We start from the raw sequence: 19,936 nt of genomic DNA on the forward strand, positions 1-19,936 counted from the left end.
AAGTTATCCATATATTGCAGATAAGTGTTAGTATGATTTTTGAATACCTTGACTCCCCAATTTTATGGTTGACATTTAAAACGAATAACTTGCTTGAAAAGGAAAATTATCTTTTAGTCCCATGTTACATTGCGCTCAAAGATGGCAGCCTACAGGTATTGAAGAACCTTAACACATGTGACAGTCTTTTATCCCGAACGACGGTCATTATCTTAAAAGCAGGATAATTTTGCCAGGAGGTGGGAATGATTAGCAAATAATTCCGATAAATTCATTCGTATATGCCAATTGTAAGGATCGTCTTCCTTTTACGCAGCTTCAGGTCGGGTTTGCCCGTGCGACTCTCAGTTCAACTCCAAGTGACCATCGACCAGTCAGATCACTAACATTTCAAACAAGTTACTATGTAGCTCTATCAGGTCTATGCAGGTTTGCCGTTTCAATAGATGGACTAGCGCTAGTCCATCTATTGAAACAGTGAACCTGCATAGACCTGATATGCGTAGTCATGTGTCTCCCGTCACCATATATAGAGTGACGTAATATTTGACCTGATATGACACAAGACGAGCAGTCACAACTGCCACAACTAGGGCTAACACTGACGGTGGCAGATTGTGTATTGCCATCTCCATCGATTGATAGCTTAGTAACTTTTACCACACCCATTGAAAATCATTCAATGCAGGATGAAGCTAACCTAAGGTGTAAAGAATTTGGAAAGAACTATACAATTGCAAGTTGCTCATCCCATGGAGCTAATTAGTTACTTAGCTCCATGCTCACCCCCTCATCCATAGCAATTTGTTGTAATGACTAATGTAAATCGTGTAGTAATTTCTCATGGAATGTATTTTAGAGCTCACATAGGGCGGTATAATGGGTATAATGCATGCAATTCACTCAAGTGATAATTCTGTTGTTATTTCAGAGCTGAAAGATAATATCATGGCTCTTTTGGGGCCTTCGCTACCTGAGCAGTTTAGTTGGTTGGTTTACTACTCAATAACAGCCATCCTTGGTGTTGTCATCACATGGATCATTTATAGAAGGAATCTATCGTCTGGAGACAAAGAAAAAGTAATGTAACCTTTTGATCTTACATTGAACACTCTCGCGAGCCAGAGCATAATTTCTCCCAGGCTGACTTATGCAAAAATCTTAATGGGTAGTGCTAAGGTGTTACTGTAAAGAGGCGTGTGGTTTACGACAATGACATTGAACCACAGTGGGTAGCCTATGTAAACAAGTCACGAAGTGAAAACTGTGCTCTAACAACTCAAAATCAGCTGAATGCTCCGATCGTTAAGGAAATTCATAACATTTTACTTTTCAACATATAAAAAAGAAGGATCTCGCAAATACTTTTGAAAGAAATTTCTTTTGAAGGAATTTGATTGGTCAGGCATGATTTGATCACTGACAGTAAATTAGGGAAAGTGTATTATTTGATTGTATAGCCAACTTGGTTTATCATTTAGATAAATGATACAAAGTTATTCACAAAATACTGAGATTTAAGTCTGAGTACATCCTACAGGCATACGTAGGCATATACAATGTACACGTACATAAATGGCCTCATTATTATAAACCTTTTCAGTCAACTTTTAAAGGAAGGGCAAAATTGCAGTGTTTTCAAAATTCCTTGTTGTACACTGCGTCATGCCATTGCATCTGCTCAGCATGGAGAATGAAAAATTTAATGTGAGCAGTGCAGTGCATTTGATGAAATTGTAATTCAGCAGGATTATTTCAGCTGGAGAGTGATGAGTACTGTAATGACAGAGTAATGAGATAAGTGTGTTTAAAATGCAATACATGTAGCCTGTCACCGAAGTCAAATTGACAATTTATCAAGTGTAGATACTGGAAGGTTGCTTGGCATCATTTTACAAGTGGTATAGCCACAAACTGATGACGTCAAATCGCACAGTGCCATAATTACAATGCATCTGTGTTTTGTGTACGGCGATTGGACGTCCTCAGTTTGTGGCTATACCACTTGTAAGATGGTGCCGGTTGCTTGATAAGATGTGAGTGTTATTCATGATCATTTCAAATTCACAAGTAGCCCAACATCCTGACCTATTACTAATATTATACCCTCTTGCTCATTCATATGTTCTCATACATTGGATAACAAGTACAAAATGCTATCTCAATGCAGAGTGGTCCAGTACCTGCAACAAAGGCAGGTGAAGAAATCATCAACAACTCACAAACCTCTACGAACACGGACAGAAAAAGTCTGAAGATCTTCTTTGCATCTCAAACAGGCACAGCTAAAGTAAGGACCATACCCAGTTATCTATATGTGAATACCTACCGTACATGTGTATTGATACATATAGTGTACTGATACATAATACTGTAAACATTCATTGAAAAAGAATATGACATTTTTGTCCTCGGTATGAAAGGTAGACAAATTAGTTAGTATCAACATTTTACAAAGCATAGGTGGATATTGTAAAAATAACATATGGCAATTAAATAAACATACGGATTGCAGTACCATCTGTTACGGTGTGTGAATGATAAATCAAAAACCAACATTCCTACTAGATTTGCTGTGACATTTACATGAAGTGCTGTGGATGAATCTCGCTATACTTTTGTATTAACCCAGAAATGAAATATGATTCATTTTACATGCTTTGTCCTGGGTAGATGTATGTATTTTACAAAACAGCACAATTTGTAAGACCTTGCAATGTATGATGATTTTCAGGGCTTGAGTGTGCCCTTGTTTGAAATAATGGTTATATATTTTAGAAGTCAGGGTTTTCCTCAGGGGGATTTTGAGGGATGGCCCTCCCTCTGTTTTTTCCAGCAATCTATTAATATGTAAATGAGAATACAAAATAATACATTTTCACAACAAAAGAATATGCAAATTATGTATTATTATGTAAATCGGTCATCCTCATGTTTTTCCAAGCTATGGAAAACACCAGAAGTAGTAGTACGCTCTATACATGTATTGTTTTGTGCATGTATTTTAAAAGTCTTTGTTTTCTATTGCATATCAAATTTTGTATTAAAATATTTGTTTTTTGTGTAAGGTCATCATAAGGCCTGGCCATTAGCTGTACCTTTTAATACCACAGTTTCTTGTTCTACTCCCGAAAGCATGTTGAGATACTCAGTGACGAGCATGTCAGCTAAGCCTGCACATGTTGTTGTTGAAAAGTAAAATCAATTATTTCATTATGTGCAGTTTAAATGCATATGAATGACCAAACAATGATAAAGTTTCTGTCTGTGTCTCAGCGTTTTGCAGAATCATTCAGGCAACATGCCACGTTGAATGACATCATCACAGAGGTGATTGATTTACAGAATTATGAGCCAGAAGACAATCTTAGTGATGAAGTAAGTAGCTTTCTTTATTTCTTCATCAGTATGCTTTTTTTTTTCATGTTTTTTTTTTTTTTAAATCTTTTTCATCAATTCATCATAAAGAATTGGGACTCTTTTCAAATGAAGCTTTGAAAGTGAGTGTCACAGCCTACTTGTTACACAATTGGGTATGTGTTTGGCAAATGAAGTGCAGTCATTACAAGACAATTACCCAAATTAGCTGGTGTTTATAATGAGAGTCTGTAATTTGTTCATGCATTATGAATGTGCCCAAGAAGTGAAATGTGGAATACCAAGGATAAAAACGATATTGAGTAATTTGAATGGGAGTTGAAATCAGTGATCTAGATCTCATAAACCATAATGAGCTTCTTTTTCCAACTGTGATAAAAAAAAATAGATTGAAATTGTTCACATGCAGTTATTAGCGCATTATATTGAAGTACTTGTCTCCACTGTTGAAATATTAATATGTCTTGCTGCATGCATACTGCATCAACGCATACTTTGAAATTTTTTTCACAGACTGATGCCAGGAAGATTTGTGTGTTTTTTGTGTCGTCATACATTGATGGAAAACCTCCAGAGAAAACAGCATGGTTTTTCAAATGGCTTGAAGAAACCAGCAACGATTTTCGAGTCCAGAAGACTCTGCTGAAAGGAATGCAATATGCTGTATTTGGACTTGGTAATTCTGTCTACGCAGAGAATTATAATAAAGTAAGCCTGTTCCATATCAATTTTGACCTGAATATTTCAAACTATGTCTGTGATTTAGCACTCAGAATACATGCGATTTTAGCCCCTTACATGTATATTTGTAATCAGGGTCTGAAATTTGTGTTATTACTGGTCCTCAGATAATCACTCAAATTAATGTAAAACATGTCGTTTATTGAGTGTGCTGTACTGTGAAATAAGTGAGGTCAGTGGCTTTGAGAAATCAAAATGTCGCCAAAATTTTGACCGTCGACCTCACTTTCATACAATAAAACTTCACTGGTCCGTAGAAGGCTTTGATGATCAAATCACCTGATTTGACAGTGGGTAGCCTCATAATCACCACGTTAAGGCGGCATAGTCAGGATAACTCCACTGATTGCCTGATGGTCCAACACATCTTATGGTTTATGTACCAGTCCATGGACCATTGAGCAGCAGCTCTTCACCTGGTCATTGACCTTGACCTCCCTATCTTTGGCCTTTGCAGTAGCAAAATGTTGCAAACTTGTTTTCATTGGAGTCTGCTCATAAACCATGGAAATCAAATCATATTGCAGTGTACTTTAATATATCTTTCTACACTGAACGTTTCAACCTCTGCGTGTAATTTCCTGAAGGAAACATTGAGCCATTCTCTTTCATCACCCAGAATAAAATCAAGGATCACCAAGCAAAGTTTGGCATTGCAGAAACAAACTATTACAATTTACAATTTGAAATGCGAAATGTCCCCATATACCATGTTGACTCTATGGGGAAAATTGAAATTTTTGATTGTCACGAAAGCAAGATGGTGAAAAGGCACTTTACTCCACATTCTGCAAAATGAGTCCATGCAAAGCAGCCAACCAGAAAATTATAGTAAAAAATGTTAGTGTCTGAAAAATGTTTCCTGAGGCGCATTCTGCCTCAAAAGGTATTCAGAATAAAATTTACATTTGGAAAAAGAGTGAAAAGACCAACAATATCTTTACATGGCTCATCTTATTAAAAAATAAGAGATATGCAACATGTATGAAGTTTGTTTTATATCGTAATTTCGTTATTATTGTTTTGTAGGTTGGTAAGAATCTAGACAAATGGCTGTCAGCTTTGAGTGCATCAAAAGTGATGGAAATGGGTGAAGGCAATGAAAACGTTACTGACAGTCAAAATGGAGGTAAAAAATTACTAGGCAACTTAGAGTTCCATTAACTGAATAGTTGCATTTTACTTTGCCTAACAGTACCATTCAATCTTCAGAGAGACATCATGGATTCCCATTATTAAGTCATATTGTCTGTAGAAATGTCACCATTTCAAGCCTTGGTGATGGATTTGGTCATTATATTCAGGCGCTTACATGTATATTTGTGGCAGCTATCTTTGAGTTGCAACTTGAAAATTATTTAGTTGCCTAAATCTGAGAATCTGAGTGGTGTATTCTTGGCAGTGTTTAAAAAATGTTCTGTGGTCACGCTTCAGTAAGCACTTTTACAAAAGTTAAATTTGATTTCAAACCATGTTATTGAAAAAAAATGCAAAAACATACAGCTAATTGGGCTGTAATATCTTTGATGATTTTTTTCACTTTTTTTTGTATTTAAATGCCAACTACAACTTCTTATTTCACTCCCCAGAGCATATCGAGACACCATGCTTGTTTCATCAGCCTGTAAATGTGTAGACTGCATTCTTGTTGTTGACAAGGGAATTCTGATACTGACTAGAATTCAAATGTAAACAATAACAGTGCATTTTACGCATATATACACTGTGGTGACAAGCCAAGTAGTTTGTGTTTTGACACGCTTTTGGGAACAGAACAAGAATTTGAAATCGAGATACAAATCACTAAAAGTTACAGTTTCTGGCACTTTCAATAACACAATTACGCTTGCAGTGATGACAATAATAGAGCAGAAAAAGTGTCTTTTAACTTGTTAAGCAAAAGAAACTGAGTTTCTTTTGAAAGATTCTAACACTAGCGGTCATCTGTCCTTAAAATATCATGACCAGACTTTGTCGTCTGCTCACTGTTTTAAATGGTGTGCTTTTGCACAGGTCAGATGTACTACAGTTGCAGAGGTACTGTTGATGTACGGATGATTAAAGTAGTACACATCACCAAGAGCGGTGCATTTTCATCTAAGAATTACATCCATTGTCAGTTGCTATGGTAAACCCACAATACTACAACAGTTAGAAATCAATGATGCATGAAGGGAATGTAGTGTAGTGTGCAAAGTGTAGTGCTTGCCCTTCAACATGATACTAAAATATCACCTACACAAGTAAATCAAATATCTATAAATTTAAACTTTCAATAAAAAGTAGCTCATATATATTGATATGCTTTGGTTATCTAATTGTCACTCCACACAAGGTATTGAAGAAGATTTTTTGTCCTGGAAGGAGGAATTTTTTAAGAATATGTTGCCAGTTTTACAAGGCAAGACAGATTGTTGCAAGAACACTGGACAGGACTGTCATTGTCAACAGAAGACAGACAACAAAGAGGAGGTAAACCACAGTGTCCAGTTTAGCTGTATCAACCATTCAGGTGTTTAAAGTGTGTGTGAACATTGCTTTGCAAAACTCCCATGTGTATGGTATGTACAGTGGCATTATAGAATATACACATTCAATTCAAATTAATATTACAGGTAATATTTCATTTAAAAAATTTCAATATCCATACTCTCTTGAAATGTTGCTGTACGCGTTGTACAATTATGTACTGAATTTCTTGTGTGTACATGTCAAGGTGACAGGGCTCTTCCTTTTCCTTTTCTTGTGTACTCATGCGGTACAAAGATTTTCGTTTTATCAAACCAGTGCCAAAAATGTTAGCTATACAGTGTTTACATTATTTCATACATGATATTCACACTGTTACTGGCTTTAATGGTCACATGTACTAGTTAGTGTAAAAGGAATACTGATTCTCATAGATATGTCTGAAATGACAATTCATTCTAAATACTTGTTTTCTGTGTGCAGCATTCTCAATCCTTGCTCTCCTAGGGAGTTACAGTGCACAATTACCAGACTGAATTGTTTCAAACAAATGCTCAGATTTTAATCAATTTGCAAATCAATTAACCTCCGTAAGTTTTCTTTAATTTAATACTCCATCTGTTCAGTGCCCATCAAAAGTTGGTATGGGTGCTTAGTTTTGAAATTTTGAAAAAAATTGTATAAGATATTTGTAGCTGATTTGAACTTGAATTTCTCATATTTTTGGAGATTTCACGAACTCCAAAGAGACCGTCCATAATGTTCAACTTGTGATGATTGGTTCACAGGAGCTGTATGAGACATCAAGTGATGAAGATGAAAGTGATGAAGAAGAAGAAGGAGCAGATGGAGACAAAGTCAAGAGAAGTGATGGAGTGGTTGATCTTGAGGATCTGGGCAAAATGATGGGAAAGATGAAGAAGGCCAAGGTACACTTGAAAGATATTGCAAGTTACAGTGCAGTTTGCAAGCGTCTCAGATATCAATTTTTCTTGTTAAAAAATTATCACATTAAAATCAAAATTGGAGAGGTTATCTGTTCTTGTATTGTGTAGCTTTCATATTCGCTGTCCTCAGGTCTCCTGTAGGGAGGCAAGGACCAGTGAAATACAGAGGACAAAAAAAACCGAAGAAAATGAGCTAATACCTACTGTACATTGGATACAGAGGTTTGATACAAGTATTGGGCACTTACAACAATGAATTCTCTGCAAAAAACTGAGCTTGTAACACCATTAAAGTAAAGATGTTGGCAAATGCTGTGATCTGTTTTTTGTAATTATTGTTTACATAAGGATCATGTGACAGTCAATTTGAATAAGCTCTAAAATTGTTTTTTTCCATCCTCTTAACAAATGCTGCAGTGTTTCTGGTTTTGAAAGGTTAACAACATATTGACCTTGAGAAGCATGTCTCAGATTTCTTTCATCTTTCCTAGTTTGTTATGGACTCTTAAAGGTGTTAGACCATGGAGCAATCATAAAAAAATGTTGCGTCATGTACAAGATTGTGATATTGTTCGATAGTATTTCAAGAATAACATGAACATTCACAAAATATGGGGCGACTCGCAGCGATTTCGAAGCTGTTATCCAATTGGTTGGCAGAATCTTACCGTTATAATGAAATAATACAAATAAACTCCCTAAGTTGCTGTGAATAGTGACAATCGACCAATCAGATATAACCTTGCAAACACGCTGCGAGTCAGCCACAAAATATAACCAAGCCAGAGTGGACTTAAATTCTTTTGAAATGTTGAAAACTGGAGAAATAATGTAACCAGGTGATTTGCATACATGTACATTTACACTTTTTCTCACCCAACTTATGACTGTTTGTCATGCTAAAAAGTGAACCCACCCAATATTTTAATCTTTGGTCAGCAAATTACTGAAAATTGAATGAATCTTTGCCAAAAAGTGATTTTGAGCAAAGTACACTGCGTTACGTATGATGTGCAATGCCCTTTCATCAGATTTGTACAAACCCCATAAAATCTGATAGGTATTTTGCTGGCAAGACAATAGGTATCCTTTAGTGAACACTGAGTATATAAGACCAACTATGTGAGAGCCTAGAGCAAGGTCTACATCAGTATAATATTCTCTTCAATTCCATGTTAGGCTGAAAAGGAGTCTGAAACAGGAAGTGTTATTGCTAATGGTGTTGGTCACAGGAAATTCAAGAAAGCAAAAGACAGCCAAGCAGAACCCAAGGAAATGATAACGCCATTGCTGCGACAGTCACTTACAAAACAAGGTATGTATTTTGAATGATAAGTTCTGATCTGTAATCTATATACCCTACGCATGTTTACTTTGAGTCGTCAGTATCACAAAACTCGATGACCTTATCACTGGCCAATTAGCAAAGACTACTTTAGCTTCCGGTGGACCTTGATAGAAGTTAGATCTCATCAATGGCCAATCAGGAAAGGCTACTTTGGTTACAGGTGGGCCTTGATAAAAGTTAGATTTTATCAATGGCCAATCAGGAAAGGCTACTTTGGTTACAGGTGGGCCTTGATAAAAGTTAGATTTTATCAACAGCCAATCAGGAAAGGCTACTTTGTCTACAGGTGGGCCTTGATAAAAGTTAGATTTTATCAATGGCCAATCAGGAAAGGCTACTTTGTCTACAGGTGGGCCTTGATAAAGTTAGATTTTATCAACAGCCAATCAGGAAAGGCTACTTTGTCTACAGGTGGGCCTTGATAAAAGTTAGATTTTATCAACAGCCAATCAGGAAAGGCTACTTTGGTTACAGGTGGGCCTTGATAAAAGTTAGATTTTATCAACAGCCAATCAGGAAAGGCTACTTTGTCTACAGGTGGGCCTTGATAGAAGTTAGATTTTATCAATGGCCAATCAGGAAAGGCTACTTTGGATACAAGTTGACCTTGAGAGAAGTTAGATCATATCAACAGCCAATCAGGAAAAGCTACTTTGGATACAGGTGGACCTTGATAGAAGCTAGATCTTATCAACAGCCAATCAGGAAAGGCTACTTTGGCTACAGATGGGCCTTGATAAAAGTTAGATTTTATCAACAGCCAATCAGGAAAGCTACTTTGGCTACAGATGGGCCTTGATAAAAGTTAGATCTTATCAACAGCCAATCAGGAAAGGCTACTTTAGATACAGGTGGGCCTTGATAAAAGTTAGATTTTATCAATGGCCAATCAGGAAAGGCTACTTTGGATACAGGTGGGCCATGATAAAAGTTAGAACACATCAATGACCAATCAAGAAAAGTTACTTTGGCTACAGGTGGTTCTTGATAGAAGTTAGGAATTGAGTTTCCCCATTGTGTAACTTGATAGTAAGTGTCACTACCTGAGAGCTAAGGCAGTTGCCATAGGGCACCCATTACATAGTCATTTACCAGTTTGGTATCTAGGTACCATTTAAGTATGTCATATTATGGGTTAACTTCTGATACAGCAAGATTTGAGGTCACATACTTGATTTAAAAGATGTTTGTTTACCTTACAGGGTATAAATTAATTGGTAGTCACTCTGGAGTCAAACTCTGCAGATGGACAAAGGTCAGTCTTTTCTCAGAAACTTTTGAATTACTTATTATCACTTACACGATGTTAAGATCTTTTGAAAATTCATTTCTTTGAAACAAAATTAGTTTGTCGCTAAGAGTTAAATTTTATGGGTATTACACTAGGTTTCAAATTCAACACCATAGTCAAAATTCAAAATCTCAGTTTGTGATGTCCATGAAAAGATACACTCAATAATTTTATGATTCTGTTTATCTGCAGAGTATGCTGAGGGGCAGAGGTGGTTGTTATAAACACACCTTCTATGGCATTGAAAGCCACCGCTGTATGGAGACCACTCCAAGTCTTGCCTGTGCCAATAAATGTGTCTTCTGTTGGAGGTAAGAATCACTGAATTGTGTGTAATTTATTGCACACCCTGTACCTCAATTTTGCGATTTGCATCATCTTGCTTGTTGTGAAATGGTAAAAAATGTGAGCTTTGAAGATCACAATTTCATTTCACTTGGCTCTATTTTGGGAGATTGAAATGAATGTGGATGGATCATGGTACCTTCAGAGCAGCCCTGAAATGAATGATCTACATGATCGTCAGGTAGACAAAGGAAACCTGAAAGTATGATGGTGGTGTCAGGATTTCAGCCGATGTGAAAAGTGGTTTGCATACTTGTCTCAAATGCAGAGAAGGCGTAAGAATATTGAAATCTGTGATGTCGGCTCTCAAGGCTAGTGTTGTCATAGGGTAACTTTTGGTCATTTGTCCAATGACCCCCATAATGCATATAAAGATAACTATTACATGTATATCAGTGTTACTACTTGTACATGTATAGCCAGCTTTTCAATGACACGTGAACAAAACATCTGTGCAGATAATCCCTAGCGTGTATGTCAACATGAACTCATCCTGAATTCTGCTGTGTGTGGAAATTGTGTTTGTCAAAGCTGTGGCAAGCTTTTCATACATCCTGCCACATGTAAATTCTTGTGAGGCAAAGAAAATAACAGAAATTCTATAACAACAGGAAAACTGAAATCACTAGTATCGCATTATCTTCACTAAAGTGTACAGAGCCTGTTCATTCCTCTTACTAATCTTGATTCAGTGTGCTAATGTCTTTGATAAAATATAAGGGCTGATAATCAATGCAATGTTATATTCTTTCTTGAACTATTGCTAGACATCACACAAATCCTGTAGGTACAGAGTGGAAATGGAAAATGGATGATGCTCAGACAATTCTAGATGGAGCAACTAAAAATCACCAACAACTCATCAAGCAATTCAGAGGTAAGATAAACGTTGGCATTGAAAGTGAATCTTTTGAAGCGATTGTTTCAGAGTTACACTGAAATTACCCATTGTTCTCAATTGACCTGAATCTGTTCATCTGCAACCTTTCGAGTAACATTTTCAATGGATGACTCGGGTCTGTATACATGCAATCAGGGCTTAATTCAGGAAATTCTGTCAACTGTGGTCTGAGAATCTAGTTTGTGATGATCTCACAATTCCGTGTAAAAGTCTGAGAACATACATCCATTCATGTGCGACATGTTATCTTAAAAATGATGTTCACCATAAAATAACAGAGCTCTCCACAGCTTGGAAAAACAGGTGTGACCAATTTGTATAACATTTCATGATTTGCATATTCTGTTGTTGTGAAAGTATATTCTTTTGTTAGGTTACTAAACACAGAGAGGTGGTCCACCCCTCAAAATCCCCCGTGGAGAACCCTGTATTATGTCTGTATAACTAGATGTCTTTGACACTTTTCTGTACCATTGGCTGTATCTGTACACGGTGTTTCAGTAGCAGGCGTTATTCCTTCAGCTAGGGTAACAACTCAGCATTGACCCAATGCTATCAACTGCAGACTTTGCAGATCCACATTTCACACAAACTTTTCACATCTTATCTGTTCTGTTACTCTTTTCCATCAGGAGTTCCAGGCGTGAAAGCTGACAGGTTTCAGGAAGCCATGAAGATCAAACACTGTGCATTGTCGCTGGTCGGAGAGCCTATAATGTATCCAGAAATCAACAAATACGTGAAACTGCTGCACAGTCATGCCATATCTACTTTCCTGGTCACCAATGCACAGTTTCCAGATGCTATAAGGTGAGAACCTGATATGGCATATCAGAGCTTTATTGTGGCTTACAGCAGAGCTCATTTCCTAAGTTTTTAAACTGAAGGGATTAAACCTCACTAGAAAATACAGACTTCAATTCAAAATGTGGATGGGAAACTGCAGACTTACCAAGTGTGGATACATATACAGCAGGGTACACCTAAGTATTGGGATTTCTAAATTCTTTGAGACAATGTAGAAGTTTCTCGAAATTTTCTCGAGCCAGCCAAATGTCAGAGCATGTAGGACATTCCCGAGTCAGTGGCTGGTCTAATTAAGGTAGAGGGCGCACTAGTGCATTGATAAGGCAATACCATGGTAGATGTATGACAATATTAACTATCAGTATTCCTTATTTAAGCCCGTCTGGTTTTGAATGCAATGTAATTTTGAGAATTAATTAAAACCTGGAATACATTGCACAGTGATAGGCTGTAATGTTTGTCAAAGTTAGAGAAAAATCATTCAGCAACTTCTGTGGAAATTATTGTCAAAATTCAATGTTATATTGTATTGCATAGATATATGTTTTTAAGCAATTGTGTCACAAAGTATATTACAAGAGTGTTTTCCTGCAGGCAACTGGTTCCAGTGACTCAACTGTACGTCAGCGTTGATGCCAGTACCAAAGACAGCCTGAAAAAGATTGACAGGCCGCTGTTCAGGGATTTCTGGCCGAGGTTTCTTGACAGCCTTAAAGCTCTGTCAGAAAAGGTGGGTACATCGAGCAGTTGGTTTTGAATTAACGCCATACATGCTGCTTTCAACCTTACTGTATGCTGTCATTCACTCATCATCATCTTATCTGTTGATTTCAAAATATAGGAGTTGAACTTCTAGAAAGCCCAAATATGACAGTGTGTGTAGCAATGATCATGATTAAAAGCATTGAAGTAATGATTTGAATCAAGATGCATGAGTGATTTCAGTCCAGTTGCCCATTGATGGCCACACATTCCGCTTCAACTGATAATATCTCATACTCACCTGTCATGTCACCAGGGTCAGAGGACTGTTTACAGGCTTACATTAGTCAAAGCCTGGAACACTGATGAAATACAGGCGTATGCTGATCTCATCGCCATTGGAAAACCAGACTTCATTGAAATCAAGGTATGCATATTCACATTTAAACACAGAGCTTTCAATCAATCCAGTGACCAAGGCCTTAAGATGCATGGAGAAACTTCAGTATTAGCAAGAAAAGTGACCTTTCAAGTATCCCCCCTTTCATATGGAGGATTGTCATCTCTAAATTTTGACTCATCAGGGTCCGTCACTGTTTTACACAAAATGGTTCCACCCCTCATACATTACACAGTACAATTGTATTGTATCAGTGAGTCAAGTACACCGTGAGACTTCATGCATGCTGTTGCAATGCACAAACTACACAGCATTAAGGTAATGAGGAAAATTTGGGATTGGAACAAAATAAGCCATTGAAAATATAGAGATTATTTTGAAGGCAGTGCATACGTTTGAAATTCCTAAGTTTTTAGAATTACCAATACAACAGTTGTCACTTTTTGTCATCTGGTTGACTTCCACTGTCATGACCAAGTGTTTCAGTTGTTTCAGTGCTTGGTCCCAAGGTCTGAATTTCGTCCAGTGACGCTCACTCAAGTTCAAAATGTGTTTTCTGCTCTTCTGATGTGCAAAGTACAGAAAAAGTTCACTTAAAACTCCAGAAACACATTGGTAAAATATAATCTCTCTATTAGAGGGTAAACTTGCAAGTTGGGGTACACTTTGATGCATGTAGTATTCACCTTGAGGTTAGTGCTATATGTCAAGTTATGTCCCCTGATCTCTTTCATATTTGCCTAAAGTACGGTTATTGCAAAATTAAATATGCAATATGTGGATGCATAGTGAAAAAGTGTCAGCATAAACATGGAAGGCAATGATTTCATGTACTGAAATCATGATAGAGTCTGTAATTTTTGTGTAGCAGTTCCTCCAGGTTTTGTAGCTTTTCACAGTATGAAATTCATCTAATGTTCTTATCATACCATTCTTAATACAGTGCTAAAACTGAAAGTGAACAAATATCATGGAATAAGTTCCATGAAAAATTTCTGGCAGATAGAGATAGAACAAATCCTACAGTGATTATAGTTGATAAATTACTATTTGGTGGAAACTGTTACTTAAAGGGCTGGTGAAAAGTAAAAATGAATTTTTTATTGCTTGTTTATTTTGATGAATAAAATGGTCAGAAAAAAATCTGCATTGGAATTTTTCAAAACTGCGCTCCCAGTTCCGAATAAAGGCCCTAGCGACGCCCTTGGCAACAAAGATACAAATCTTCGGTACACTTCGGCAAATGTCGGGTATGACGTAATTTACAGCACATTGACCGCCGGCGATATATGGACGTCAGTGCTTTTGTGTGCATTCTCGAAATCCATCGTAAAAAGCTGTGACAGCGCCTAACCGTTGTGTCGCTGTGCATTGTTCTCATTCAGTATCAAAATTGTTTCAATGACCAAAGGATGAAGATCTGGCCAGAAAATGGACCAAATTTGTGAAAGCAAAGCGGGTTAATATTACTCCTGTAGCCAAGCGCTGGCTCTGCATGGCAGGGCTTTGTGTTACCGGCGTTATACGGGGAGGCCGTAATAACAGGTATTTTATACAAAGGCACAGACTTATTCTACCTGCAACTTAAAACTGATAGTGATTTTGTAGCTCATTCTTTGCTATTTTTCATAGTATTTGGTAGCCGGTATCAGACAGTTCGTGTTTGTGTCGGCTACATAGACGATCTGCCCGGCGTTTTTAAAACAGACCCTGCCATGCAAAGCTAGCCAGGCGCGTACATTTACTTCGCTACACACACTTCACTGACGATTGTTTTCACGAAATACGATCATGAATTTTCCAGAAAGCAAGCCGTAATTTATAAGATTATCAATAAAACTAGTGATTGGCTAGACTATTTTGGTGTTGTAGTTCTACCCCACGAGTTCTACGTAACCGAAGATGTCGAACGACTCAGACGACTGCAGTGCTTGCTTTCCAAGCATTTCTATGTGGCCAAACCATGTGTTGCGCAATCGATCGTCTGATGTACGTAGGGGTCATACCGTTCACACTTGACGATGTATTCAGTGTAGAAGTTAGAACAACAACAGACCTAAGCTTACATTGCCGAAGAAATAACTCTGTGAAAAATATCAGAAATTTACGGTTGAATTTAAAAACGTGTGCGGTACAACGATTCATTGAAAAGACGTATGTGCCGTTGGCTGGTGTAGCTCGGCAAGGCGTGACCTTTGACAGTCGGTCAATCAACGTTTACAGATCGATGGGAATAATATAAAGTGAGATACTGAGTCATGATTATGGAGACCACAATTTTCCACGTCTTTTATGGGCTGTGAATCTCACGTCAAAACTATGTCAAAGATTAGAAGTTTTCAGGCGTACATGATTCGAAAACACCGCAGCTCGCGCACTGTCTTGCAACAGATCATACAATGATACACAGATACATTTCCACAGGTTTCTAGCTGTTTCGGCACTTGTAGGTTTTAGCCCAAATTGTTTCGGCCGGTAATGTTCACAACCCCGGTTTGTTCGGCGATGACAGCCTAGCCTTTTCGGCCTTTATCAGCGGCGCAGCCCATATCGTTTTGTCAGGACTGACATGGAAGACAGTACGATAATACCACGGTGCGGCGATACCAGAAGAGTTCTACCTCTATGGATAATATACGGACAGTGCCAGTGGGCGTTTAGTCAGTAGGACTAACATAACAGTGGAGCCAGCGAGCGTTTTGTCAGTATGACTGACACAATTTGATAGAGACCTTCAGCTGCGATGTACAGCCCAAAATTTAGCTGTTGTTTCGTCTTCTAACACTGTCTTGGTCGCGCCTCGACAGAAGTCGCCATCGTGTTCCATACACATGTACAGATAGGCTGTGCTTTAAGTGACGTCACACTTCCGGGTTTGATTTTTTTCGCGGGAAAATGTGACTAAGCTTCGGAAAACGCATTTTTCCCCCCGGAAAATACGCACTTAAACAATTTTTTCCGCCGTAAATTTTTTGCTTGTGCCTTTCCATGTATTATTTAACGAGTGAAAATCACATTTTCAGCGATTTCATTTTTACTCTTCACCAGCCCTTTAAATTCTTTTATGAATGTCTATTGAAAATTGTTGTATCACTTTTCCATTATGTACTCCAGTATCTCATTTGTGCTCACTGCCAATGTCTACTGTGTGTTTCTCAGGGTGTTACGTACTGTGGGGAGTCTAAGGCCAGTAATCTTACGATGGAAAACATACCATGGCATGAAGAGGTCGTTTCATTTGTGCAGAAGCTGTGTGATCAATTACCAGATTACGAGATTGCCTGTGAACATGAGCACTCAAACTGTGTGCTCATTGCCAATAAAAAGGTATGTATTGATAGCATGAACTAAGTTACGGTAGAGTCTCTTGATTGGCAGATACCATGTAACCACATGATCATCACATGATTAATATTACACCAATGAAAGACAACTACAGTCAGGGGATCATCAACTGTGCACATTGGCAGAACGGAAGACTAAATATCAACATTGCTGCTGCAGAAGTGTGAAGAGATGTCAGTCATGATAAGAAACACTACTATTACGTTAAACATTTTCCATTTTTTGTTGTCGTTCACAGTTTTGTGTGGATGGTGTATGGCACACGTGGATAGACTACGATAGATTTCATCATCTGATACAGAGGTGTGATGAAAGCAGTGGAGAAGAAGTGTTCACAGCCGTGGACTACATGGCTAAAACTCCATCCTGGGCTGTCTTTGGAAGTGATGAACACGGCTTTGATCCTGTGGAGACAAGATTCCATCGAAAGAAGAGAAAAGACATTTCTGGATGCTGAGGTCTTAGCTTTAACCTGTTCACCCCTGATTCCCAGTAGAAAGGACCACAGTCACTATTGGTAACAATGGCATTGGATCAAACCATGATGGTGAAAGGGTTCAGCAGGGTATTGTGTTTTCATTAAGTTGGCTGATAGAAGTTGACACTATTGTGTGAGAAAGTCATGCCAGTCAACAATTTACTTTCCAGGTGAACTAGATGAATTATTTATTTTGCTATTCAGATATTATGAAGCATTTGATATTGTATTCTGTTGTAGTTCACAACAAACCTTAGAACTTTGTGTTGGACTGACCAGTATTCATGGAAATGTGCCTCACTCCCATTTCGTTCCTGGAATACTGCCAATCAACGAGACAGCGTCAGTAACAGTCTTCATGAAACAGTGACACGTGATTGTCAAGCATTCAGAAAGTGGGCTCGACAGAAGTAGTTATCAAATTTTGTTGAGTATGGCGGTCCATTTAAAGGTTAGTGTTCAGAGAAGGGCTTTAGTGTTTGGTTGTACCATGCTTGTAATCATGCAATGAACCCACCCGATTCGTGATACTTGAAAGACATGTCCTATTTTATGTGGTGCAGGTTTCTTAACTGTGAATCGTACACTTCTTTTCTACCACTGTTATTTTCTATTACAGTTTCAGATACCTTACAACATCTAATTTATGTTCTGCAGTTGTAATTTTATCTTCTCATCATCACTGTTTCAGTAAAGCTCCACTACCTGTAACTTTTGATTTACTTTCAGTATTTTTGTTCCATTTGTGACATGCACTTTGTCGTTCTACTGCCTAAATGACAAAATGTCCAGTTTTCAACCTGTCAACACAGTCTGTATGTGTATACTACCAATGATATTGTTGACAATATACAGTACATACATACACATTTCATACATACATAATTACATACATACATACATATATTACATATTACATACATTCATACATACAGACATACATACATACATATTACATACATACATATATACATACATACACAATTTTACATACGTACGTACATACATACATGTACATACATACATACACACATACATACATACATACACACATACATACATACATACATACATACATACATACATACATACAGCCTAGGCTATAATTCATTTGTCAACAGTAATATTGCATGTGCTATATGATCTGTGTTTGCAAAGCCTCTTTGTATTTCGATATAATTCAAGGAGATAAATATTGAAAATATCAAAAGCTGAAGCTATTGTCCTTTTAAAGTTTATGGTTTGCAGATTTTTTCTTTGTTTGGAAATTGTGGAAGATTTCCTTCAATTTCAGCAAATTCAGTATCATTATTTTTGAAAGAAAAAGATTTTAAGAATAAAACTTTTTAATGTCATTTTAACTGTTCCTGCTGAGTGATCTTTGATGAGATATTCAAATTCAGTATTTCTTTCAATTTTGATTTTTGTCTTTGTTTTGATCCAAATAAGACTTGTGTATCCAAAATGACTTTCACATAAGACGCCTCAATGTTAAACATACAGCAAATAATAATCTTTTATTTCCTGAAACATTTATCAATAAAAAAACTACGACAGCAGCGGACTATGTCCTGTATGGTTTGTTTTTACATGAACAACTTCAGTGTGTACTCAACTGTTCCTACATTTGATGTTTTATTCTCATTGACAGGAGATAGATCATGATTTTGAGATTTTCATTCCATCAGTACATAATTTCATACTTTCTATGGAAGTTTAAAATTCACATTTTAATCTGAAATTCACGATGCTACGTAAAGCTCAAAATATTTCCCATACGAATGTAAAGCGCCCTCAATGTTCAGGTTATAATTATACCATAGAAAGTAAAATCAACTCAAAATTGTTTCTTTTGGCACGCATCAAAAAATTTCTTCCTCTCCACCTTTAGCAAGCTATTCTATTACGGTTTCATCTCACCACACATCAATTACTGTTCTACCGGTAATGTTTGGAGGTTTACTTCCAATAGCAATATCTATGCATTGGAGCGTCTACAGAGACGTACGATGAGACTTATTCTTGACACTGTTCTGCTTCTTTCCACTTATCAAATGTATACTCAGCTTCATTGGCTGCTGATTAAGTTGAAACTCCGTTTTAACTGTATGGCCAAAATTTACAGAGCAACTCACAATCTAACCCCTGATTATATAACCAGTATGTTCAATAATTATATCCCTTTCAGATCACCTCGTTCTTCCAATCAGAACCTCCTTAAAGTTCCCAAAGCATGTACAACTCTATCAAAACACCTTGTCTGTTGCGGGTGTGGATGAATATAACAATCTCCCCAAAGCCATCAGGGACTCAAAGTCACCGACTAGTTTTAAGAAATCTTGTAATAAGTTTCTGTATTCTATTTACTTGTCTGATGCCTCTTCATAGTTTTTTTCTGCTATTTGTACTTCTGTGTTTTTTTTGTTTTCAAGTTGGTGCTGTCATATAATTTTCTTTTATCTATTCGACCTCCATGAAAAGAGGTGTTTCACCTATGGAGTTATCAAGTTTAAATAAAGATTAATAATAATAATTGCATATGACTTCAAGCACTCTCTAAGGGATAATGTACATTCTACTGATGCTAAAGGTGTTACAATTATATTCTTTCTATGAAGCAGAACCAGGCACAGTTACAAGATTCTGCCTCTGGCGATGGGTGTATTCTATGCAGTGAAAAATTAAAATTTTCAATTTTTATAAAAAACAAAAATGTAAAAATTCCAGTCACTCCACAAAAGCTTCAAAATGAGTCAACACAACAGCAGACTGGTGAAGAATTGT

General features: G+C 37.2%; 1 protein-coding gene across 3 annotated transcripts; it reads left to right on the forward strand.

Moving 5' to 3' along the window:
* Positions 1–98: 98 nt before the first annotated feature.
* LOC139145607 (S-adenosyl-L-methionine-dependent tRNA 4-demethylwyosine synthase TYW1-like) lies at positions 99–19,690 on the forward strand. Of its 3 annotated transcripts, XR_011554978.1 has the most exons (18): positions 99–239; positions 932–1,080; positions 2,171–2,290; positions 3,277–3,378; positions 3,892–4,086; positions 5,149–5,248; positions 6,455–6,591; positions 7,377–7,517; positions 8,715–8,850; positions 10,086–10,138; positions 10,367–10,485; positions 11,287–11,396; positions 12,053–12,230; positions 12,822–12,957; positions 13,246–13,356; positions 16,489–16,656; positions 16,913–19,421; positions 19,459–19,690. XR_011554978.1 is itself a non-coding variant. In XM_070716870.1 (17 exons), the coding sequence occupies exons 2-17, from the start codon at positions 949–951 to the stop codon at positions 17,129–17,131; spliced, it is 2,157 nt and encodes a 718-aa protein (XP_070572971.1). In that variant the 5' UTR covers positions 99–239; positions 932–948; the 3' UTR covers positions 17,132–19,690. The 3 variants fall into 3 exon arrangements, 2 of the variants coding, with proteins under 2 accessions (XP_070572971.1, XP_070572972.1); XM_070716870.1 differs by having other exon boundaries at positions 16,913–19,690; XM_070716871.1 differs by having other exon boundaries at positions 128–155; positions 16,913–19,690.
* The last annotated feature ends 246 nt before the right edge of the window (positions 19,691–19,936 follow it).

Source organism: Ptychodera flava, chromosome 12 (genome assembly GCF_041260155.1).
Source record: "Ptychodera flava strain L36383 chromosome 12, AS_Pfla_20210202, whole genome shotgun sequence".
NCBI lineage: Eukaryota > Metazoa > Hemichordata > Enteropneusta > Ptychoderidae > Ptychodera > Ptychodera flava.

What these genes read in the sequence shown, in the direction of transcription:
- LOC139145607 (XM_070716870.1), top strand. Translation starts at nt 949, where the DNA reads ATGGCTCTTTTGGGGCCTTCGCTACCTGAGCAGTTTAGTTGGTTGGTT. An exon ending in CTCAAACAGGCACAGCTAAA is followed by an intron (nt 2,291 to 3,276) that starts GTAAGGACCATA and finishes TCTGTGTCTCAG; the next exon opens with CGTTTTGCAGAATCATTCAG. An exon ending in TACTGACAGTCAAAATGGAG is followed by an intron (nt 5,249 to 6,454) that starts GTAAAAAATTAC and finishes ACTCCACACAAG; the next exon opens with GTATTGAAGAAGATTTTTTG.